At 34.1% G+C, this 26,242-nt stretch overlaps 2 protein-coding genes across 2 annotated transcripts in view; one reads left to right on the forward strand and one right to left on the reverse strand.

The window, feature by feature from the left end:
• Positions 1 to 26,242, forward strand: part of LOC111503033 (uncharacterized) — a 341,553-nt gene that overhangs the window by 283,305 nt on the left and 32,006 nt on the right. The gene's annotated exons all lie outside the window — the stretch shown is intronic.
• Positions 3,862 to 4,723, reverse strand: MBD-like (methyl-CpG-binding domain protein 2). The gene has a single exon (XM_023157227.2). It carries the CDS (start codon positions 4,604 to 4,606, stop codon positions 4,004 to 4,006), a length of 603 nt encoding a protein of 200 aa, XP_023012995.1. The 5' UTR covers positions 4,607 to 4,723; the 3' UTR covers positions 3,862 to 4,003.

Raw genomic sequence — 26,242 nt, forward strand, 5'->3', positions numbered from 1 at the left:
ATTTCTTCAAAATACTCTTATAAATAATTGTACATTTTCACACCATTATATTAAAAAGATGCTTCAGTTTGGTTAGAGGTGGGTAAATGTAGTTATCAATTATTTTTATAGTTAGTTATATAGCGACTGCAGTAATAAGGAGTGTTCCAAAAGTTCAATATATGTTTTATCATAAGACAGTTTCCAAGATGGAAAGAACTACAACTGTCAATATTTTTCTTTGTATTCAAAAACCTGTTTGCATGAATCACATGGATTCTTCTCATGCATTTATTTAAAAGCTCTTTTGTAATCTGAGAGCTACCTAACTCCAAAAAGTTATTTTATTCTTCAAGAATAACTTTATTACAGCGTGATATGCAGTCTTTGATATAGAATTACTAACTTTCTGGAAATGACTCTTATTGCATAGCATCCCGAAGACACTCTGTTTTTCAAACGTTACGTGGTTCTCATATTTTAATCCTTTATTGCCAATAAAATGTCCTAGAAACTTGACACAATCTGTATTATCAATGATATCATTCTGCAAAGACAAATCAATAAGAATGCATTTAAAAAAAATCATATTCGTTTTAAAGATACTGAATGCTATATAGGACTTGACTGGGAAATATGAAATAGAAAATTCAGACATTTATCGCATTTTCTATCTTTTGAACTCAAGTACAAAGTTACTCTGATGACTATCAACATTTTAAACCATCCTGTACGTATGTTTGAACTTCATATTTTCATTATGTGTTTTGTAATTACCTATGTAGTGGATGATATACGATCTCGCATACAAATTTGCTGCATGTTGCGTTGCCTGGTTGAAATGGAAAGTTATGTATATACATTTCGTTGATGTTAAATGCTGTCGACATGAGCCATGAATACCTAAATTTCTGTGGTCATTGTGGCAAAACAATTTATCAAAATATTCCAGTGGAAAATGCAGTGTCATAGTCAAACAAAAATAATCTGTAACATATGCATCAACCATAATGAAATATCTCTTTATTTTCAGCTGATATTTTTACTGAAATGTTGAAAAACCTTATGAAGTATATTGTATATTGTCGATTGTTGCTCAGTTGGTTAATAAGTTTAAGTTATGAGATATGTTGGACGCAAGTTAGGTTCAATAAGGCTAGAACTTTATGAGTGTTTCGGTTGTGTGGCATATTCTAAGCTAATATGTGGTGTGGGTTGCTCGTAATAAAATACTTGTGTTCATTGTTGATCGACTGTCCCGTGCTAGGAATCGCACGTTGAAAGGCAACACCTTTTTAATCCGTAACACCATAGAGTGACATGTTGATCAACAGAAATGCTCATTTTCAAAGTAACTTATATAAACTTCTATGGAAGTATAGTAAATCGAAAGACCGTGCTCAAAAATTCAATATCCGTTGTTGTATTAACTAGGAAAGTAGTTGTTTTCCGACTGGCATTTGTCAGAACGTTGGGAAATGTGAAAGTTGTTTTTTTTTATTAAAATTATTTATTTTCTTGATTTATAAATTCTGTTACGTTTTTGATTGAATTAAATAAGTTGCACTCAATAATTAATAACCTTATTTGGTGCCTCAAAAATAAAAGTCATTTCCAGTAAGTATAAATTCTGATATTATTTGAAACATTTACATGTTTTATGCGGCTCATCATAAAAAAATCAAATAGAAAGATAGGTCACAATCCCCACTTTCAAAAAATGTTATGTTGAGCAAGATATCATTTTCGAAGGTTGGATAAAGGTCTTGCCAAATTATTAATATTCAATGATAGGCTTAAACACAATTTCTATATTCACCATTTCATTATCTGTTTAAAGAAATTTGAGGTAGCTTCTAATGAGCTTATCAAAAAATAACTCATTTTAACTCATTTTAACCCCACTATTTGATAACTTAGTATTTTCATATAGTTGAATGAAAAAGAGGTAATCTCAAAACTACTAGCAGAAGTTTGATTAAAATTTCCAAAGAATCTTTAATGAGCGGATAATTATCATTTACCAGGGTGAAATTGACTTGAAGGGGATTTACAAAAATACAAACATAATATGTTTATATGATTTTCAAACTGAACTGAACTGAAAAATAATTGTAATGTACCACAAACAAAATATTACCATTCGATAAGCACAAATGAACTACCATTGAAATTTTTTCTAACCATCTACTGAAAGGAGACAGCACAATGTTTTTTATTAGGGGTATTTTGAAATGATGTACCACTTGGCTCATTACCATTTTATATTTTTAAGGGTAAACATCTTTCAACCTCAGGGTAGGGGGTTAAACTGCAAAAACAAATATAACTCATATGCCTCTCTTTTATTCATTCATTTTCATTAAGACTTGGAAGGAAAATATTAAGCATACCCCCTTTCTTTTCATCTATAAATATTTATGTTCTGATGGTATCGTACGAGTAATGTGTTGTTTTTGACTTGTGGAACTTTTCCAATCATTTCTTTACAATTGAAAAAATAAATATTCTTATTTGACTATAGATTTGAATGTTTATGGCCAAATAAAACAATTATGAAATCAATTCTCAAATTTTTAATGACTCAATCTCAATATTTTACAAACAAAAGTCAAAAGTATAGGTATAAAATAAACTTACAAAAAATTTGACAAAATTGTGTGAAAGTTTGCGTTTCTTTCATATACAGTTTTGCTGCATATTCAAGTCATAGACTAGATTAGTCTACCATGTTTTATTATTGATAAAAATTTGAAAAACCATACTGCTCAAGATAGAGCAGAAAGCACAATACTTCAGGTTCAAGATACCAATAAAAATGTGGCTTCCAGTAACACTTCAGTCAGCTGAACTATCATACTGACTCCTTAACTGACAAGAAATCTCAATTGGATTCTTTTATCAAATTGAATCTTACCAAGTCAATGTTTGATGAGCAATATTTTCCTTTTTTTAAAGGTTTCCATTTATTGTAACATCTTTGTTATCAGTTCACAACTCAAAACAGTTCAAAACGGGCACTGTTCCTAAACAGGATATATAACATTCTTCTTGAAGCGCATTTCCAAGTTGGCATATTCTGCACTTTTAAAAAAAAATCAATTAGACTTATTTATTTTTATCTGCTGGAGAGTAATATTTTCTTCTGTTGATTGTGATTTCATCATATTCTTTCTTAACAATATGCTTTTTTCGAAAATTACTGCACAATCTTTCATTGAAAAAAAAAATAACTTGATTTTAATTACGGGCTACCATATTACGTGGAAAAGTATCAACTACTGAAAGCTGTATCTGAAAGTTGTATCTGAAAATAACTTCTTCACATGAGTTACAAACCTTCGTTAAGAGTTAATTTTGAATTCAATTGCTTTCACATGAGTAGATTTGTTTCGTCGGTACATAAAGTTGTAACGTTATGAATGAACTAAGTGATGCATCTTTAATGTTATCTAGAAATGTGCTTATAAGGTAATAAGTGTCTTACTAAAAATTTTCAAGTCTGCCATTGAGATGATAGTGTTCCATGTAACTGAAATTTTTCACATTTCATACTGTTTCCATATTCCATAATGAATGTTTGGAGGACAGAGTGAATAGGAAAAAGTATACTGAATGTTCATGTGAAAATAGTTATTTTGGGATGGCTTTTTTTTCCAGTTTGTATCAGAAAGTTACTTCTATGCATGATCTACACATTATGGCACCTTTTTTTTTGTAATTTAGTTCGCTATTTATGTAGTGGTTCATTTACGAGTATAAATATCCATGGCATGTGATCGTGAAAAAAGGTATCATTTTACAAGTGACTGCATATCCAAAAGTAGACTGGAGCGCCAAGTTGTTATTTAGATTCGTGATTTGCAGATAAAAATATGTAAGTCTTATTAAAAAAAATTTAATACCTTAAAACAAAAATTTACCGGTCAATTATCAAAATATGTGAACTTCTAGCAAACTGAAATGAAGTCAAATATGTCTGCACTTAGATATCACAGAACAGAAACCAGAATCACTATAAAATCTACATTCTCAAAGCTTCCTGCAATTTCTTCCTGGCAAGGGCCACCCTATCCTCTTGTCTCTTGATATCTTCCTCCGACACATTAACAGCATGTACCAATGGCTGCTTCGGGTCTAAAAACACTCCAGGGTTCTTCTCTAGTAATGTTTTCGTGCCAGTCTGACCTGTTACTGGCTGCGAAGAAACATGCAACGCTGTTGCTACACTTTGTATAATAGTATCCTCGTTAACGTTAGGGCCCACAGCTTTCAGGCCCTTGGGAAGTTCCATAGCATCAAACTCGAAGCCATCGATGTCACAAGCTCTCAACCCTTCGAGTCGTTTCTCCCACATAAGCTGTTTGGGTTTCTCTTGGTTTCCATTTTTGTAGTCACTCTTTACTTTACCTTCTTGGGTTTTATATACTGTCACTGGTTGTTTGAATATGCTGGCCGTTTGTCTGATGGGGGGCACTAATGAGCCATCATTTCTGACACCACGGTTGTAGTACAAGTCCACTTTTCCCACAGTTAAACCAGTTTTACGTAGGACATCTTCTCTTTGCCAACGTTTAGGAAGCTGTGCACACTCGTATTTCGTTTTCTCTATAGTTATACTAGCCATTGTTTACAAGTATCTGTTTACTTTTTCACAGTGAAGTTTTTAACAGTGTCAACTGTCACGTAACAATTCATGTATCGAGTATCAACTAAAATAGACAGCAACGCCCACTGTTTGCCGGAGAACGAAAACAAGACTCGTGTGTCGATCGGTAATTTCGAACACTGCGCACTCGTATCGCTTTCCTAGTGGCTTCTAGTCGGTCGATAAACTGAATGTGGTACAAACACAAGTGCGTTCTTTTAGCATTATACTTGTTGTACAACCGTTGACAGCACGTATAGTTGTGATCTGTGATTGACTACCTGAATACTCGGGATAGATCATAATTTGCATAAGATTCTTAAGATTTCTATTATAATTAGAAATTAGGAGATATACCTACATTTAGAGAAGCAGGTTGTGAAGGTATTAAAGAAATATTTTCACTGACTCTGAATTGAATTGAACATGTACCTATTGTTCAATTTACTTAAAGTTTTCTGGGTTTTTCCCGCGAAATATAGGATTTGAAATAGATATTGGGTATTCTCTTCAACCAACATTTATGTATATCTAGTTTTTTGTACAGTAGTCTTGTTAGCGTTGTTGGAGAATAGTAATGAATATGTGTCTCTCCCATTTTACGAAAATAAAGTAGTTAGTAGGAAAAAACTTTTTCAACTAACTTCTTTAATGATTTACAGTGTTTCACATTAGCTTGATTTTATTTCAAATTGTAGATTTACAAAAATATATATATATATATATATATATATATATAAATATATTGGACTTGAACCACTTAATTTCTCAATTTGAATAATTTCTGTATCTACAGAGTGATCAAAAAAATGTAATTTACTTTTGTACATTTGAAAAAGTCAATAAAAACGAGACCTTCTGAATCATGGGTTTCCCCCAAAATTCAAATGGTGAGCGAACAATTTTTTTTATTCGTGGACTTCTAATAAAAATGTCTACTTCGTTCGAAAATCATTATTCCTATTTTCAAATTGGAAAAAAGTTTTCACTTTTTATTTTATTCTTTTTTTTACACAAAATGTGGGAATCTTCGGAAAGAAAAAAAATTAAATTAATTTTTAAATGAACTCTGGAAGAAACGTACCTCTTTAAACAACTGCTTTCATATACCTGAATATTGAATTACATGAAAGAAAACATATTTTCGAAACAACTTCTCTTATATGAACAAAAAATACTTTTTCCTATTCTATTTGTAATCCAAACATGCTACACAATATAGTATATGAAAGAGGCAAATTTTCACTTGCAAATAACACTGTCATTCACGATAGCGGACATCGATGTTTCGTAAAGAGACACTTGCCTTATTGCCAGCACGAATCTGGATAACACTGCATGATGAGGCACTTATTTCATTTATAACATTACGACTCCATGCCACTTAAATCATGATGACATTCATTCTCTCATTTTTAGGTGAATCAGAAGATGAATTTCAATACAAAATAAAAAGGGACGGGCAATGAAACCAAAAAAAATCTGAGTTCTGATAGTTTGCGTCGCACACAACGATTTATTTCTCCATCATTGAACAAAAAACGTGAGAGAAAATAAAGTAACTACAATAAGAACTTTTTATAAAGATATGTAGAGCATTCTAAGAAGTTTTTTTAGAAAACTGTTCTCTCCTGAAAATATTCCGTTTTCCATTTTTTCAATTCAGAGAAAATATTTTATGAATATTTTCAAATTACCTATGCACTTCCACTCTTATGGTTTGGTGACATCTAACGGTTAAATCTTCAAAAGGTTCCAAGAGATACTTAGAAAGATTATCGATATCTATTTTCAACGATTTCTAAATTTGTTGATAGAGATAGATATGAGGATGAAACTGTTTCCAAAAAAATCTTACAAAAACAAACACTGTAATGAAAGTTTCTTTGACTTAGACCACGTCAGTATTGATTCTACGTTGAGTAGAAAGCAATTATCTACAATATTAGGCAAAACATTCGAATAATTTCAAAATAACAATAATTACTGTGAAGAAAGATAACAGGATCAATTTATTCTTGAAAAATCAATTGTTTTATTGCCGACGTTTCGAATTAAATTAAATTCTTCTTCAGGGTTCGAAAAGTAATAGTATAATTATCAACATGGAGAAATTACTTTTCGAGCCCCGAAGAAGAATTCAATTGAATTCGAAACGTCGAAAAGAAATTGTTTTTTCTAAGAAAAAATTAATCCTATTTCCCAACCAAATTTTCTCTAGAAAAATTTTTGGATCACTAAACTAGTTAACTGAACATTAATTACACTCGTATGAAATTCATCTTGCACACAAATCTAATGAAAATAACTTTGACAGATTTGTAATTTTTTTATTTGGTGAATGGATAATAAATAAACGGAACACCTGTTTCTCAGTTGGGTGTTCGTTTTAACTGTTACGGATCTGTCAATCGTCAACATTATCGGTGTTGGTCTGATCAAAACCCACTTTTTTGGTACATGAAATTCACACATTAGAATTAGTGGATATTTCAACAAAATGAGACACCGCATCGTTATACTTTTAACCTGTGTTATATATACTATACACACTGTGGAGTGGCTTACAGAGTCACCCAATTTAACTCCGTTAGATTTTTTATAGGGGAACATAAAGACAACAATATATAAAAATATAAAAGGTGATTTGAAAGTTGAAACATTACTTCTGAACCGTTTATTTGAGTAGATTCGAAATATATTTCTACTATTCTACAGAAAAATTCTTTCCTACCACGTGTTTGTAAGAATTCTACAATGTGTGTATGTGAGTGTGTGTGTCTGTTCTGTAACATACATAAAAATACTCAAAAACAGAATACATTGAATAATTCCAAGCTAAAATAATCTTTTTCATGTCATGAGTTCAAAATGTAATTATTTATCAATTTATTCATTCATTTTTTCAGTTTCACTTCAGTTATAAATAAAAGAATCAAATTGAATTATACTCATCAATTGAATTGAAAGTGGTATATTTTCAGAAAAAGAAGGTTTTGGCTTTCTACTTTTCCACATTCATACAAAAAAATGTGGAAATCCTCCAAAAAAGGTAATCGATTTCAAAACATTAACTGTATACATGGAAAAGTAGAAACCCAAAACCTTTGTTTCCCAAAAACTTTTCAATTATTTTGAAAATTTTTGATTTTTCACTCTAAAACTAATAACCCAACTCTTTTTTGTATTTCAACCAAATACAAACGATGAAACCGTTCTTTGTCCTTTCAGTTCGATGTGTCTGAATTCATGATAGCTTCGCTCAACGTACATGTAACAATTCAACAATTGTCGATATTATTGCTTCTAAGAACTCACACCTTGTACCATTACCAGCGCTACATTATTATTATGAATTATTGATCAGTCTAGCTGCTACAAATACCACATTCAAATTATGGTATGTAATATATCACTCTAACTTTCTACCCAAATACGGCGCTCATTATTCAAATAGACTTTAGTAGATCGTAAATAGAGTACCCAACGTTTACAGGGTATTACTGGCGTCTTACTTCGGTGTATTCGGAGAACTGAATATTTTTTGTCTAACAACGAAATGATTCATTGTTCCAAAATGAAACATAACCACTTTTATGTCGAGAAAAACATTTTTTATTCTACCACCTACTCTTAACAATTTGTTCATCTCCATGTATTTTTTTATAGAACAATAACGTTTGTAGTGGTTCGAAGCATGGGTGTTCCGCATGGAACTATATTGCGACCGCTTTCATTTACAATTTATATTAACATAATGAATGAAAAAAGAAATAACTCTCCTAATAGAAAACCATAAACATTTTTCCAAGGGATGATAATATTATCACCTTTTATCTCAATTTTTTTGAGAAATTTGATGTTTTCAAGTATCTTACATTTCAAACTATGAAAATGAAAAAAAAACACTGTATTCATCTTCATAATTTAAACTTCTTCTCAAGAGCACTCAATAGCATTTGAATAATTACATGATATGCATATGCTAGTCGTTAGTTAATTCTATCTATATACTGATATAATTAATTTCAATTCATCTTATCTGTACTGACATTCACATCAATCTCAAATTTTACATTCTCATCACCTGTTTTTGTTTCTGAAAGAAAAACTATCTCAGCTCTTCTTGAAAAATATTTCTCCTCAATCGATAAACGTAATTTATTCCATAGGTGTATCTCGGGGTCTAGTTGTGCATCATTCCTACAGTTTCAATCACTGTCACTGTCCTAATCAAATCGATCCAATGGAATAAAATATTCAAATATAATTGTGAGTGAATATTAAAACTTTGCATGATTGCTTGTACAGAAATTTACAGGTGTAATTTTATATTATGATTATGACAGTGACTTGGCCCTAATTCTACTGAAATAACTCATGATTTTGCTGAATAACAACATATTATTTTGAAAAATGGGGCGTTAAAGATCGATAATAGTTTTTTGCCGAACTAGTATCCGTTTTGATTTGTGTATCTTACGGCCACTTTTACTTACTATAAAATAGTCTGGTAATGTTCTTTTTTTTTTGGCAGAAGCTATTTCTTCTAACCGCACCTTTTTTAAAGCATAGTTCACGTGACATCCCAGAAAAGGCGGCTTGTACAGAGTCGCAATAGATGCAAATGTGCGTGGTGATCATACTTTGTTTGTTGAATGGGCAAAGTTTAGGAACAACTCATAGGAATGGAGAATAATGAATAACAATTTTCACCTGAGCCTACTTTCAAGATTTATCTTAATTACCAATTTCCTCATTGCAAACCAAATTGAACAAAGGGAAGGATTGAAATCTATTTGAGTTTTGAACCTTTCTCTTCCAAATGCAGTCCGTCATAATCATGATTCAACTCGTGCTCCTTTGTCAAAAGATGATTCGCAAATGTTGAATTGGTATTTCCATCCAAAAAACTACCTCAGCTATTCTCTTTTATTATATTGGAAAAAGTTCTTCCGCTTTGTCCGATATAAAATTTAGGACAACAACCACAAGTCAACTTGATACTTCCGGTCTATACGACAATGAAGTTTTATCATTATTATTTTCAATGAATTTACTCAAATTATTATTTTTTCTGTGGGCCTTCGTCCAATTCTTTGACTTTTATTTCATTATCCGATATTCCTGTATAATCATAATTGAATTAAATAGGAAGTCCCCTCTATCAATCGCCTACTACTATTTGTAGATAATTACCGAAATGTCAAGAGCGCAAGAGCTATAAAACTGTAAAAACTCTTTTTCAAACCGCCTCAAGTTCCATATGAGCATTTGAGAAAGGTTCGATGATCCCTTGAGAGACATTAAAAATTTCACGGGCATAAAAATGAAGGTAAATGATTAACAGCAGCAGAAATTGTATCCGGGACAAAATTGCCAAGGGCGTATCGTTGGCAATGGGCTGGGTGTACGACAAGAATTCATTTGTAATACTTTCTTTGATTTTGAACATGTTTTATTACATTATTTCGTACTGTATTATTTTTCATTTCATATAAAAAATTATAGTTGTTAACGTATTCCAAAAACACTTTATTGTGAGATTTTCACTAAATTGTTTTACAAAAACGCAACACGTGTTTCGCCATACAATGGCTTCATCTGGCGTGTCTTTCGGAGTTGAAAGACACGGAATAAAAGTTACTTTCATATGAACATTGAATTACACGGAAGAAAAATTCTAAATTATACAAAAAAAACTTTTCTCTTCTCAGTTTGTATTCCAAACATTCGTTATGGAACTGAATCAGATATCATTCACAGGAATCCTTCACAATATACTAAATGTAAGGGAAAAATTTCACTTATATGGAACACTGCCATCCTCACTAGTAGACATCAATGTTTCACCGTAAGACACTTGCTTTAGACTCTCCAATACCAATCTAATAACATTATAGAAAAACACACATTTCATTCATAAATTACGACTTCATGTCACAGAATGAAATTGATCTATTCATGTCATCCATAACATCGTTATGACATTCATCAGCTTATTGATTGACTCCCAGCCGAAGGAATCTGTTTAAATTGAAAGGGTTATATTTTTAGGAGTGATATCCCTTTACTAAAATTTTTACTAATGTAATTTCTAAGAACAATAATCAACAAAATAAAAATAACACTCAAAATTAATAAAAAATATCATGTATAGGTCGCCGTATTCAAACCCAAGTCAAAGTCACTGACACTGCGGCTATTTACTCAATTTATTACAATTATAGAAACAAATATTTTCTTTTTGCCTAACCAAATGTCCATTTTCTCCCTTTGTCTCTACTCTCTCAGTGCCTAATCCTGACATGATTGATGAATTATGAAGAATGCACCAACATTGTATCCGTCACCTGTTAAAATAATAATAATAACATTTTTTCTCAAGTATAATTTAGTTATTAAAACTGGACTAATTCGTTTGAATATGAATTGAATCAATATAATGCATTACAATATTCATTGTATTGATGTTTCATAAACATAATTCAATGTGCATAATAAAAAAAAGGTTTATTCTAGCGGAACAAATGGAAGATATGAAACAAATAATAGACATAACTTTGAATCATGCATTGTTTTGCAAAAAAACACTATAAAAAATATGATTGTGAGTATAATAAATACTCCTTACCTCGTTTTTGGTAAATGAAATAAACAGAGATGCTATTTTTTCCACGACACAAACAGAATTTTTACTTACGTATTCGTTTTAAAACTATCACACCAAATACTTTTATTAGAAAATATAATAGGTTAGGTTAGGTTAGGTCCAAAGTGAGTGGGTCTATTCGACCCTCCACCGCAACCCGCAATGGTTTATTGTGGCTCACACCTAGTCACACTCGACCAAATAAACCCAGCTTCTCCACGAAGCCGATTAGTTTGTATGGTAAGTGGTCTTTCAGGTCAGATGGTAAGAGCACGGCTCTGCCGAACTCTAAAAACCTGATTCGGTCCCCAACGGGGCAGGCACAAAGTATATGCTCTGTTATTGAGGTAGTCGGATAATCAAGGTGCAAGATTCCCACGTTGATACCCTCGACAACCTTCCCATGTGAGGGTTTTTGCACGTCAGCTACACCTGACGATGCCTTAGATTAAAACGTTTGCTAACCTGCTCATGGGTGGTTTGTTCCTCCACCTGAGACAGATTCTGCGTACGCCGCAGAATTTGGTGCAAGGCGGTTTTATAAGGTACCCCACTCTTGAGAAGACGACTCAGTCGTTTCCTGGCTGCGCCACTAAACCTTTTTTTAGGTGCAGTTATTGGATCAGGAGTTGGGGAGTTGAGAAGCTCTCGCAGCTGAACTCAATTTACAGGGAGGTCAGTTGGAGTCGTAAACTCGACATCCATCTCCTCTGTATACTTGCTCCTGAAATAAATTTACAGGAAGTCAGTTAGAGTCGTGAACTCGACATCCATCTCCTCTGTAGACTCGCTCCTGATCTAAATTTACAGGGAGGTCAATTGGAGTCATAAGCTCCTCTATAGACTCAGCGTCAGAAATAATTTTTAAGTTTACTCTGTCCATGAAAGTCACACGAGTATCTAGGGAGGGCGCCCGGTATCTCGAAGGTTCCGTAGAGACAGCTGATAGGCTCAGTGTCATTCATCCTCTTGGCATGGATATACACACCTCAGGATTAAGCTATCGTTGGGATGCCATTCAGTTAGGGAATAACAGAACCACAAGTGATTCTGTCATTCCCTTATCCAGCGGGGCTACGTGAAAGCAGGCATCCGATGGCCGGTTTGCTCAACCCCCACATCCCAAGCCAAAAACAGCATGCACAGTGGTTCAGACTGTGAAAGATGAACAAGAACAGCCTATATAATATAGGAACATGAAGCAAGACTGCATCTGCATGCGATACTTGATTGGCTTTCTTGGGAAGTCTCATTAGTGTAAAGTTACCCACAACTTTTCATCCACAGTTTATGACGAAGGACAATCGAACAGGGTTTAGAATGAGATTTGCGAACAGTGTTGCCAGATTGCAAATATTAATAATTTTACCTGTATTTTGATGTTATCATTTCAAAAACACGATATATTATTGAAACATGTCGAATAAATGAGTCAGCATTCTACATAAACTCATTATATAAGCCAACTGTCCGTATACAAGCAGTAATACCGAAAAAAATGTGAAATAAGAGTGAAATATTATTCAGGAAAAATTCATTTGTACCGAAACATGTAGCGAATGAGAACTGGAAAAATGGTTTCTCGGTAAAAATTTTATGACTTGTAAAAAGTATGTCATTTGAAATATCCTGCGTTAAACAATACCGAATGCCCAGGAAAGACTCATCCACAAAATATCAAATTTCTCACTGATCAAAAATAGTTTGTTGACGAAAATTTCAGAATTAATTCAGCGAAAGTATATCTATCGACGTGCTGAAACAGATTTGCGTACCATACGTTCCTTCGATGCAAAAAAAAAGTTCCGTATATTCGGAACTGAATTACTCATGAAAGTCAAATTTCTCACTTATCAAAAATAGTTTGTCGATGAAAATTTCAGAATATATTCTTCCAAAGTATATCTATCGACGTGCTGAAACAGATTTGTGTACCATACGTTCCTTGGGTGTGAAAAAAAATAGTTTCATATATTCGGAACTGAATAACTCAAAAAAAGTAAAATTTCTCACTTATCAAAGATAGTTTGTCGATGAAAATTTCACAATATATTCTTCTGAAGTATATCTATCGACGTGCAAAAAAGATTTGCGTACCATACGTTCCTTGGGTGCGAAAAAAAATAGTTCCATATATTCGGACCTGAATTACACAAAAAAAGTCAAATTTCTCATTTATCAAAAATAGTTTGTCGATGAAAATTTCAGAATGTATTCTTTGAAAGTATATTCATCGACGTGCCAGAACATATTTGCGTACCATACGTTCCTTCGGTGCGAAAGAAAAAGTTCCGTATATTCGGAACTGGATTACTCATAAAAGTATAATTTCTCACTTATCAAGAATAGTTTGTCGATGAAAATTTCAGAATATATTCTTCTGAAGTACATCTATCGACGTGCTGAAACAGATTTGCGTACCATACATTCCTTGGGTGCGAAAAAAAATAGTTCCGTATATTCGGACCTGAATTTCTCAAAAAAAGTCAAATTTCTCATTTATCAAAAATAGTTTGTCGATGAAAATTTCAGAAAGTATTCTTTGAAAGTATATTCATCGACGAGTCAGAACATATTTGCGTACCATACGTTCCTTCGGTGCGAAAGAAAACGTTCCATATATTCGGAACTGAATTACTCATAATAGTCAAATTTCTCACTTATCAAGAATAGTTTGTCGATGAAAATTTCAGAATGTATTCTTCTAAAGTATATCTATCGACGTGCCCAAACAGATTTGCGTATCATACGTTCCTTGGGTGCGAAAAAAAATACTACCATATATTCGGAACTGAATAACTCAAGAAAGTCAAATTTCTCACTTATCAAAAATACTTTGTCGATGAAAGTATCAGAATATATCCTTCCAAAGTATATCTATCGACATGCCCAAACAGATTTGCGTACCATACGTTCCTTGGGTGCGAAAAAAAATACTTCCATATATTCGGAACTGAATTACTCAAAAAAGTCAAATTTCTCACTTATCAAAAATAGTTTGTCGATGAAAGTTTCAGAATATATCCTTCTAAGGTATATCTATCGACATGATCAAACAGATTTGCGTACCATACGTTCCTTCGGTGCGAAAAAAAAAGTTCCATATATTCGGAACTGAATTACTCATAAAAGTCAAATTTCTCACTTATCAAAAATAGTTTGTCGATGAAAATTTCAGAATATATTCTTCTAAAGTATATCTATCGACGTGCTGAAACAGATTTGTGTACCATACGTTCCTTGGGTGTGAAAAAAAATAGTTTCATATATTCGGAACTGAATAACTCAAAAAAAGTAAAATTTCTCACTTATCAAAGATAGTTTGTCGATGAAAATTTCACAATATATTCTTCTGAAGTATATCTATCGACGTGCAAAAGAGATTTGCGTACCATACGTTCCTTGGGTGCGAAAAAAAAGATTCGTATATTCGAAACTGAATTACTCAAAATAAGTCAAATTTCTCACTTATCAAAAATAGTTTGTCGATGAAAATTTCAGGATATATTCTTCCAAAGTATATCTATCGACATGCCCAAACAGATTTGCGTACCATACGTTCCTTGGGTGCGAAAAAAAATACTTCCATATATTCGGAACTGAATTACTCAAAAAAGTCAAATTTCTCACTTATCAAAAATAGTTTGTCGATGAAAGTTTCAGAATATATCCTTCTAAGGTATATCTATCGACATGATCAAACAGATTTGCGTACCATACGTTCCTTGGGTGCGAAAAAAAATACTTTCATATATTCGGAACTGAATTACTCAAAAAAGTCAAATTTTTCACTCATCAAAAATAGTTTGTCGATGAAAGTTTCAGAAAATATCCTTCTGAGGTATATCTATCGACGTGATCAAACATATTTGCGTACCATACGTTCCTTCGGTGCGAAAGAAAAAGTTCCGTATATTCGGAATTGAATTACTCATTTTTGATAAGTGAGAAATTTTACTTTTTTTGAGTTATTCAGTTCACAATATATGGAACTATTTTTTTTCGCACTGAAGGAACGTATGGTACGCAAATCTGTTTTGGCACGTCGATAAATATACTTTCAAAAAATATATTTTGAAATTTCAATCGACAAACTATTTTTGTTAAGTGAGAAATTTGAATTCAATGGGTAATTCAGTTCCGAATATAAGGAACTTTTTTTTTCGCACCGAAGGAAGGTATGGTACGCAAATCTGTTTCAGCACGTCGATAGATATACTTTAGAAGGATATGTTCTGAAACTTTCATCGACAAACTATTTTTGATAAGTGAGAAATTTGACTTTTTTAGTAATTCAGTTCCGAATATATGGAAGTTTTTTTTTCGCACCCAAGGAACGTATGGTACGCAAATCTGTTCAGGCACGTCGATAGATATACTATGGAAGAATATTTCCTGAAATTTTCATCGACAAACTATTTTTGATAAGTGAGAAATTTGACTTTTTTTGAATAATTCAGTTACGAATATATGGAACTATTTTTTTTCGCACCCAAGGAACGTATGGTACGCAAATCTGTTTGGGTGAGTCGATAGATATACTTTGGAAGAATATATTCTGAAATTTTCATCGATAAACTATTTTTGATAAGTGAGAAATTTGACTTTTATGAATAATTCAATTCCGAATATACGAAACTTTTTTTCTCATCGATGGAAAGTATGGTTTGCAAATCTGTTTAGGCACGTCGATAGATATACTTCAGAAGAATATATTCTGAAATTTTCATCGACAAACTATTTTTGATAAGTGAGAAATTTGACTTTCATGAGTAATTCAGTTCCGAATATACGGAACTTTTTTTTGCACCGAAGGAACGTATGGTACGCAAATCTGTTTCAGCACGTCGATACATATACTTTCGCTGAATTAATTCTGAAATTTTGGACAACAAACTATTTTTGATCAGTGAGAAATTTGACTTTTATGAGTAATTCAGTTCCGAATATACGGAACTTTTTTTTTTTGCACCGAAGGAACGTATGGTACGCAAATCTGTTCGGACACGTCGATAGATATACTACAGAAGTATATATTCTGAAATTGTCATCGACAAACTATTTTTGATAAGTGAGAAATTTGACTTTTTTGAGTAATTCAGTTCCGAATATATGGAAGTATTTTTTTTCGCACCGAAGGAACGTATGGTACGCAAATCTGTTTGGGTAAGTCGATAGATATACTTTAGAAGAATATATTCTGAAATTTTCATCGATAAACTATTTTTGATAAGTGAGAAATTTGACTTTTATGAATAATTCAATTCCGAATATACGAAACTTTTTTTCTCATTGATGGAAAGTATGGTTTGCAAATCTGTTTAGGCACGTCGATAGATATACTTCAGAAGAATATATTCTGGAATTTTCATCGACAAACTATTTTTGATAAGTGAGAAATTTGACTTTCATGAGTAATTCAGTTCCGAATATACGGAACTTTTTTTTGCACCGAAGGAACGTATGGTACGCAAATCTGTCTCAGCACGTCGATACATATACTTTCGCTGAATTAATTCTGAAATTATGGACAACAAACTATTTTTGATCAGTGAGAAATTTGACTTTTATGAGTAATTCAGTTCCGAATATACGGAACTTTTTTTTTGCACCGAAGGAACGTATGGTACGCAAATCTGTTCGGACACGTCGATAGATATACTACAGAAGTATATATTCTGAAATTTTCATCGACAAACTATTTTTGATAAGTGAGAAATTTGACTTTTTTGAGTAATTCAGTTCCGAATATATGGAAGTATTTTTTTTTTCGCACCGAAGGAACGTATGGTACGCAAATCTGTTTGGGTAAGTCGATAGATATACTTTAGAAGAATATATTCTGAAATTTTCATCGACAAACTATTTTTGATAAGTGAGAAATTTGACTTATATGAGTAATTCAGTTCCGAATATATGGAACTTTTTTTTTCGCACCGAAGGAACGTATGGTACGCAAATCTGTTTGGGCACGTCGATAGATATACTTCAGAAGGATATATTCTGAAACTTTCATCGACAAACTATTTTTGATAAGTGAGAAATTTGACTTTTTTGAGTAATTCAGTTCCGAATATATGGAAGCATTTTTTTTCGCACCCAAGGAACGTATGGTACGCAAATCGTTTCCAGCACGTCGATAGATATACTTCAGAAGAATATATTCTGAAATTTCCATCGACAAACTATTCTTGATAAGTGAGAAATTTGATTTTTATGAGTAGTTCAGTTCCGAATATACGGAACTTTTTCTTTCGCACCGAAGGAACGTATGGTACGCAAATATGTTCCGGCACGTCGATGAATATACTTTCAAAGAATACATTCTGAAATTTTCATCGACAAACTATTTTTGATAAATGAGAAATTTGACTTTTTTTGAGTAATTCAGGTCCGAATATACGGAACTATTTTTTTTCGCATCCAAGGAACGTATGGTACGCAAATCTGTTTGGGCACGTCGATAGATATTTCTCAGAAGAATATATTGTGAAATTTTCATCGACAAACTATTTTTGATAAGTGAGAAATTTTACTTTTTTTGAGTTATTCAGTTCCGAATATATGGAACTATTTTTTTCGCACCCAAGGAACGTATGGTACACAAATCTGTTTCAGCACGTCGATAGATATACTTCAGAAGAATATATCCTGAAATTTTCATCGACAAACTATTTTTGATAAGTGAGAAATTTGACTTTCATGAGTAATTCAGTTCCGAATATACGGAACTTTTTTTTTGCACCGAAGGAACGTATGGTACGCAAATCTGTTTCAGCACGTCGATAGATATACTTTAGAAGAATATATTCTGAAATTTTCATCGACAAACTATTTCTGATGAGTGAGAAATTTGACTTTTTTTGAATAATTCAGTTCCGAATATATGGAACTATTTTCTTTAGCACCCAAGAAACGAATGGTACGCAAATCTGTTTTAGCACGTCGATAGATATACTTTCGCTGAATTAATTCTGAAATTTTCCTGGGCATTCGGTATTGTTTAACGCAGGATATTTCAAATGACATACTTTTTACAAGTCATAAAATTTTTACCGAGAAACTATTTTTCCAGTTCTCATTCGCTACCTGTTTCGGTACAAATGAATCTTTCCTGAATAATATTTTACTCTTATTTTACATTTTTTTCGGTATTACTGCTTGTATACGGACAGTTGGCTGATATAATGAGTTTATGTAGAATGCTGACTCATTTATTCGACATGTTTCAATAATATATCGTGTTTTTGAAATGATAACATCAAAATACAGGTAAAATTAATAATATTTGCAATCTGGCAACACTGTTCGCAAATCTCATTCTAAACCCTGTTCGATTGTCCTTCGTCATAAACTGTGGATGAAGAGTTGTGGGTAACTTCACACTAATGGAAGTCTCGAGGTCTCTGGCCGGGGAATCCCCGCGATAGCAGCCTAGCGTCAAGTTAAGTTGCCAGGGTAAATAAAAACGAATGATCAGAAACAACAAACATGAAATGAACAATAAGCAAGCCTGCTATACGACTTACATGTATAAGACTTACATGATTTATTTATTTGTTCAGCAGGATATAGTATTACTAAGAAATAGGTGCGTTCTCAGATGAATACTTGTATTTAATAGACTCTATCCTGGAACCTATCTCTCTCGAGAGTTTTTTTCGACTTTGTCTTTGAACTTTGTGTAACTTTCATTACAATATGTTTACTGCTATTATGGGAATATATTTATACCATTCACATTTTTATTCGAACTAGAGTATAGTTTGACTAGTGAGCCAGTTTGATTTAGTGAATTAGCTCTGAGCGAGGTGTAACCTGGTTTCATAGCTCACCATATTTCACTTTTGACACAGCACAACGAAAGAAAACAGTCACTGTAAATAATTTCGAGTAGTAAAGAAAATTAGAAGAAACTAGCGTCAAGTATCACTGTTGTATTATAAAAGATGTATTATACTCTAACGTGATGTAATTTGCTCTGATTGGTGTCCAAGATATCACGGCGGCCGTATTTTGTAATTTTATCTTATCAAAATATTATTAAACTCGTTTAAAATAATACAATAAATGCCTGCTTTGTAATCCATTAATAGGGTTTCATGAAGTAAATAGTGATTTAAGTGACTTTTCCTGCCATCATACCCATTGAGTAATCAATGGATAGTTTTCCAATGTTTCGGAGATATAGTGTCCTTGTATTTCTCAGCTGGAAAGTCCTCAATAATTCAAAACTCATTCGAGGAGCGACCCATAAACGTTTGATGAAACTAACAATAGATTCACGATCGGTGTTTATCTTCAATGTTTCGTAACAGAGAATGGTGCATTCTCTCCTTCACCTTCCTCAATTATCACAGCATCGACTGCAATGGATTCAGTATACCTGAAACACTGCCTTAAATAATTAATGACACAAAGTTGCGACAGATAATTCACTGCAATCTCATATAATCGAGATATTAATAATTATGCGTACGTTGAATATGAACTGGCGTTTTCTTGTTAAAAAGTAAATTTTGCAACATACATGGAGTCGAATAAATGGTGCTGAAAGCGACTGTAACACAAAACTTGGCAGGTTATGATTATAGATTTTATCTTAGTTGAATTACTAAATGCACGTATGAATGAAAATACGGGTAGATATTATCATATATAATGCACATAACGCTACATCAAAGTGGTATTTTCATCTAAGAGAATTCCATGTTGCAGCTGCTTTTTAGAGTTATGTTAGTACCATCCGCACTACCCAGATATTCTCATCTTACTAATAAGAACTCCATTACCCAAACAGCATAATAAAGGTCTAGGGAATTTATGTTTACTAGCGATGATAGTTCAAATCATCACTTGTATGTATTTAAGAATGCTGGTAAGCTATAAAAACGGTAAATCATCAATTACTACTTGAAAACCTACAAGATATCGGAGTCAAAAATAGTAGCTTGAAATTATTCAAATCCCATCTTCAACACAGACACCAATTTGTGAAGGTAGACGACAGCTACAGCAATCCCAGCACTATTGAGTATGGAGTACCTCAGGGAATAATTTCGGAACCACTTCTCTTTGATATTTACGTAAAACGGAATGTTTTCGCTGAAGATTAGGGAAGATATCCTGGGTTTCGCTGATGATACAGGCATTTTTCACAGAGGTAATTCGTGGGAAGAGCTTAGGAACTTATTTATATCAGACTTTCATATAATCTAAAAATGAGTGGATCATAAACTATTCACAATCAATGTTGACAAAACATACTTCCTACCATTTTGCTGCAATAGAACAATTTTCTCGGGCTTTGATACGATTCATATTAACACTCCGACAGAACAAATTATTCAAAATATCTGGTAGTACACATAGATATGCATCTGAAGTGGAACATTCATATTCAATCTCTATGCCAAAAGCTGAGATCCATTCTCCGTAAGTTTGAAGTCCTGACATCCACACTACATAAGCGGTTTTTAAAATTATCTCAGGAGGTCCTCGATTGATGGAGAAATGTGAATAACCAAGAAAAGTACTTAATAGAAATAATGGCGTTAACGCAAGCGAGACATAAGTGGAACCACCTAGTGGTGTGACACCCAAGTCAACTTGCCAAATTTTTATGTCAATGTTCAGGACAGTGGTTGGACACCGATGAGCCACCCAGGCACTTCCAAAAGGTGGAAACCCACCCAAAAAAAGACCACCCAGACACTTCCTAACGGGTGTTGAGGTTCACCATAACTTTCTGGAACCGGGCCAAACCATCACAGCAAAGTCCTATTGCGAGGATATTGACAAAATGTACCGAAAATTGCGATGGCAATTTCTTCAAGAGTTTTTTGGTCTTCATCTTCTTTGCTTCAGAGAATTGTCTACTTATTATATTGGAATGAAAATTTCAAAGTTGAAATTCTCAAGTTTTTATCTTTTGAACCATTCTGGTATTTCTATTGACAGTAGTTTTCATTCATATTAAGATAGAAAAATAGATACAAAGTACCTTACTTCTTCCCCCAATTTCTTGTTATGTTTCATAGATTAACAAAAACTAATACAATTCAGAACAAATATACATTCAGACAATTATCAAGTTATCCTTCTTTCATGTATTGAAGTTGGATGGAATTCTGGAACCCACTTCCTAAAATACTAAAAACCCTTACATCGCTGACTCCTCATCATTTCTTCATGAATAAACTTCCCAATTACCACGTAACGAATACCTTGACAGTTCAATGAGCAGAATTTCATTCCCGAGGAATTATTGCATCATTTCGTATGCAGGAACATGTCTGAGGTCAAAACCATGTGTATCGAATCCCGTTCTGAAATGAGCTTATGATAAATTGTTCCTGCTGACCCAAAATTCGAAATATAATATAATGCAGGATATAACGAGAGCGACTAGGGATTTTCAATGTAGTTTCTTAGTCGTGTTAATTATCAGTAGATTTGGAATAATAACAGTATCTATTCATTTATTTATATTTGGGACAGTTCTAGTATGATTCCATCATATGAAGTAAGTAGGTAGGCCTATTGAAATATTCAAATCTCGAAAAGTCGTTGTATCTAAATATGTTTTTTATTTGGAAAGATATTTTCACTTGGAACCGATATATACTGACTTGTAGGTACTGTCTATATTCGGCACGTCATTTTTTCCACAGCGGATTCAATTATAGTACCCTAGACTAGATGATAATGTAGTGCAAAAGTTGAAAATCCCAACGGGTCCAGATCCTCCTGATCGGTAGCTAAAGGTGTTAATCGAAACTTTACAAAATCCACCACTAACATAAGCGAATGGTTCAATTGCAACAACATCATTAGAAAACTCAAATCTACTAGATGAACAATTTGCGTCCCACTCGACAGTCGATTATCTGGGAAAGACACCACCCTCTATTCTCACACTAGAATCCACAATACCGGAAATTACTTTTCGACAACGTCTAGTCAGGCGAATTCTGAAACAGCTCAATATCAACAAGGCGTCTGGTCTGATAAAGAGCCCATCATCGTACTTGAAAAGTGCGCAAATGAACTCACACCAGTATTTTGCAGACTTCTCAACCTGTGTTACAAGGAAGGTGCTTTTCTATATTGTTGGAAGATTGTTCGCGTTAAGTATTTTCCCAAAAAGGGCAAGAAAAATCTTCCGAATAATTATAGACCAGTCGCTTTATTATCAGTGATATATCAAAAATCATGGAGAAAGCCGTTAATCTCCTTATCCCTAAATATTTGGAAGGCTTTAATATCTTGAGCGATCATCGATATGGCTTTCGGAAACAAAGATAAACAGGCGACCTTCTATCTTATGCCACCCATATTTGGAATAACGTAATCAAGAAACATGGACAAGCAAGAGCTGTTGCCCTTGATATTTCCAAGGCCTTTGATCGTGTGATCGTGGGTTTGCTGGCCAAACTTTGATGCTATGACTTATCGGATGATTTCGAATTGGGGTGAAAGTAACCGGATGCAATTCAATGCCACAAAAATATCTCCGAACCGGATATAATAATGTCAGGACAGACAATTCCGCTTTCTGCTTCGATAAGTTTGTTAGGGGTTGAAATGGACGTCAATATGTCTTAGTTATGATGCACTGTTTGGTACCTTTAGTGTAGTAATGAATATTACTGGAGTTTTTTCCCAACACCAAATCGTTATTTTTAACACTTCGACACGTGTTTCGATCACCAAGTGATCATCTTCAAAGAGGAAGATTAAAACTGTCTTAATCTTTCTCACTTCAGCCAGATTGACCTCTTTTGGTTGAAAGCCAGCCTTTAGGTGCTATTCTTTCGCGATCGGTTAAAGTGTTTTGTCGTGATTATTCCTAACTGAAGTTTTGCATAGGGACCCCCAAAAACTAACCGGCGGCTATTGTTGTTAACGTCGAGCATTCCTCAGTGAATCTAAGGATAATTGAATCGTGGTCGAGTTGTTCAGCGGTGAACCTGCTGAAAAAGAATTTATCTGGTTATTGTGCTTACCTGAGTCGCCTGACGGCGACTCGTGGGGGTGGTCGTTGGTTTTGTTTTGTTGGCCTCGGGTGTTTATTCCTTTCTCTGAATCTGGGGTCATCCATGTTGTATCGTAGCAACATCCATATTCAACGCATCGTGTAGATCGAGTAGCGCTGAGTTGTCGTGCGATCTGATTCTATCGAACACGCTTTCTGCGTGTTCTTTCAAATACACGTCCACATATTGCGTGTCCAGGTCTAAGTCTCTGTATATAAATCTGTTGGGGATGTAGTACGGTGCGTTTACGGCGGCCCTTATGCTCGCATTCATGAACGACTGTATCTTCTTCCTGTATGTCTGTGCGCACTGGCCCCAGGCAGTGCAGACATACAGTATTATGGGCATGAGAACTTTTTTGATCATCAGCAACTTCACTTCCAACCCCATGTTGCTTCTGCGTCCTATGATAGATGCCAGGCGTTGTCTGACGTGTCTAGCTATTCCAATTCTCTGCCGTACATGAGACTGAAATGTTAATCTCCTGTCTAAGATGGCCCCCAAGTATGTCGCTTTGATGGTCCACGGAATCTCTTGTTCGTTGAAGGTGACGTTGCCTTCCGATTGTACGAACCTGCGGGTGTCAGGATTTATACTGATCTTCCACAGGTTGGCCCACTCCTCTCATCTGTCTGCCTGTTGCTGCAAGTACCTCGTGACATGCGCTTGGCTTGTTGATCTCGCCAGCAGGGCCATGTCGTCTGCGTAGAGCGCCAAGTTCTCTGGTTTGGGCACGTCCGCTGAGTATACGGAGAAGAGGTGTGGCGAAAGGAATGCTCCTTGCAGGACCAGTAGTCGAATTGTTGATAGTTCGTCTCCTACTCTGCAACGGCATCGCCTGTCAGCTAGAAAAGACTGAATTAATCTTACCATTGGTTTTGAATATCCGAAATCGCTCATTTTGGTCAATAGTCCGTTATGTCAAACTCTGTCGAACGCCTTGGAGACGTCTAAGAAGATAGCTCCGGTGTTGTATCCTTTGCCGAGGTTGAAGCCTTCGGTCGCGAAGTCTACTACCCTCAGGACTTGTAGCTCTGTCGAGTGTTCCGATCTAAAACCGAATTGCTCATCCAAGAGGATTCCTAGCTCTCTGGTTTAGTATTCGAGTCTCTTCAAGATGCCACGCTCCGCCACTTTGCTTTGAATAAATTACAACTACTTTGACAGCTGTAGCTTCAGCAAAATGGCCGTTATCAAATGTCAAAGTTCGGAAGTCCCTGTTGGAAGACCCTAGAGAGTTGTTACAGATACAAAATTTTGTACGTTCCTAATCAACAATCCGGCTATCAAAATTTATCGAAACCAACAACGTGACATGCATTTACATACTCCCATATCAGTCAAACGGTGCATTGGCACTTCTTATTCGACAAAACAGTAGTATAGACACGCACACATGCTCAATATTTCCAAACAGTACAATTGAAAATCAAAAACATTCTTGCACGTATCTGAAGGTCTCACAATACATTATTACATATTACTGGTGCCGTTGGCTATGAATTTTAAAAAGCATTTTTACGAGATATATTAGTCGAATGAGGAGAGTACCGTTAAGGCAACGTAATATGGCGAAACCGTCTATGAGATTATATTAATAATGAGAAGAGATTAAAAAAGGTGGGATGTTAATTGGATAAATATTTTTATTACATTCTTCCATCAGTTCTGGCGACTTCCGAATTTAGAATCGTTATTCAGAACAGGAATGTGCAATTTCTCCAATCTTTGTTAAACTGACATCTGGAGTCTTGAAATTTTTGGTATCACTTTGTAAGTTTTGTCGTGCTTGGATTTTTGAAGAAATTGAACAAAGCTATGTCCAATGTCATTTAAAGTCTGAAGAAAACAGTGTATATTGACGGGCGCTTTGCTAACCAAGTAAGCATCATCAGGAGAAGTTTATCGTTAGCGAATTGCGCGTCGATAATTAGTAATTTTGTTCTAGTGTGGAAAAAACGTTTCTTTCATAGATGCATTTCACGCCTGAGGTTGCAATTCTACCTATAAAATTGTTCAAAAACCAATTTAAAAAAATCTGTTTTTCCCTTAATCAGCTGTCGCCCCCATACCAACGACAACTCTCAGAAGTTGAGGAACTTGTGCGAGCTAAGGACTAACGAGATCTTACCATTTAACGTGTGATTCCTAACACGGCTAATGAGCTAATAAGAACGATTTCTCCTAATGAAAAAACGTCACTATAAGGTAACAATTAGTTCTCACCATCGATCGACTCAATCCACTTCCAAACTTTGACATTATTATTTGTTATTTATTGAGTCTGTTTTGCCTAATCACCATTCAACAACACAGCTATTTATGATATGAGTGTTAAAAGTAAGGTTTTATTTTGTGAGTGAAAAAGTTTGAGAAACGAGCTTAGCGAGTTGAGCAAATTCACGAACAAAATAAAACTTACTTTTAAGACAAATATCATACAAAGTTTTTTGTACAACTCTCCTGTTTTCATATAATACATTTTGACATCTCTTGTCAGTTAACTATTTTCATGTTATCGCATTTGCTGTGAAGTGGCCATGTCACGTGACGCCGAATTACCTGGTTAGCAACAAACAGTATTGTTTACAGCTCACGCGTTTTATTTAAAGTCACATGTAAAGTTTTTGATGGTGATTAATGTCTTGCATAATGAAGAAAAATAGTGAGGAATTGTGTGTTCCTGACCATATTGAAGAGGCTGCAAGAAGAGCTTCAATTGAATTGTTAACAAAAAAATCGGCTCAGCAGTACGACATCGTACCTATATTCTAATTTTCTTAGCTGGTGTATACTCAAAAACGCCGCAGGAAATTTCATCGAAACCGTCTTCTTAGCCTATCTAGAAGAGAAATCAAAAATATGGAACTCGTCAACTTTGTCGAGTGCGCTTGTTAGAAATGGTGTTAATACAAGCAAATGTTT

Source organism: Leptinotarsa decemlineata, unplaced genomic scaffold, assembly GCF_025532065.1.
Source record: "Leptinotarsa decemlineata unplaced genomic scaffold, Ldec_3_MD MMD2_P_RNA_scaffold_5, whole genome shotgun sequence".
Taxonomy (NCBI): Eukaryota; Metazoa; Arthropoda; class Insecta; order Coleoptera; family Chrysomelidae; genus Leptinotarsa; species Leptinotarsa decemlineata.

What these genes read in the sequence shown, in the direction of transcription:
- MBD-like (XM_023157227.2), bottom strand. Translation starts at nt 4,606, where the DNA reads ATGGCTAGTATAACTATAGAGAAAACGAAATACGAGTGTGCACAGCTT.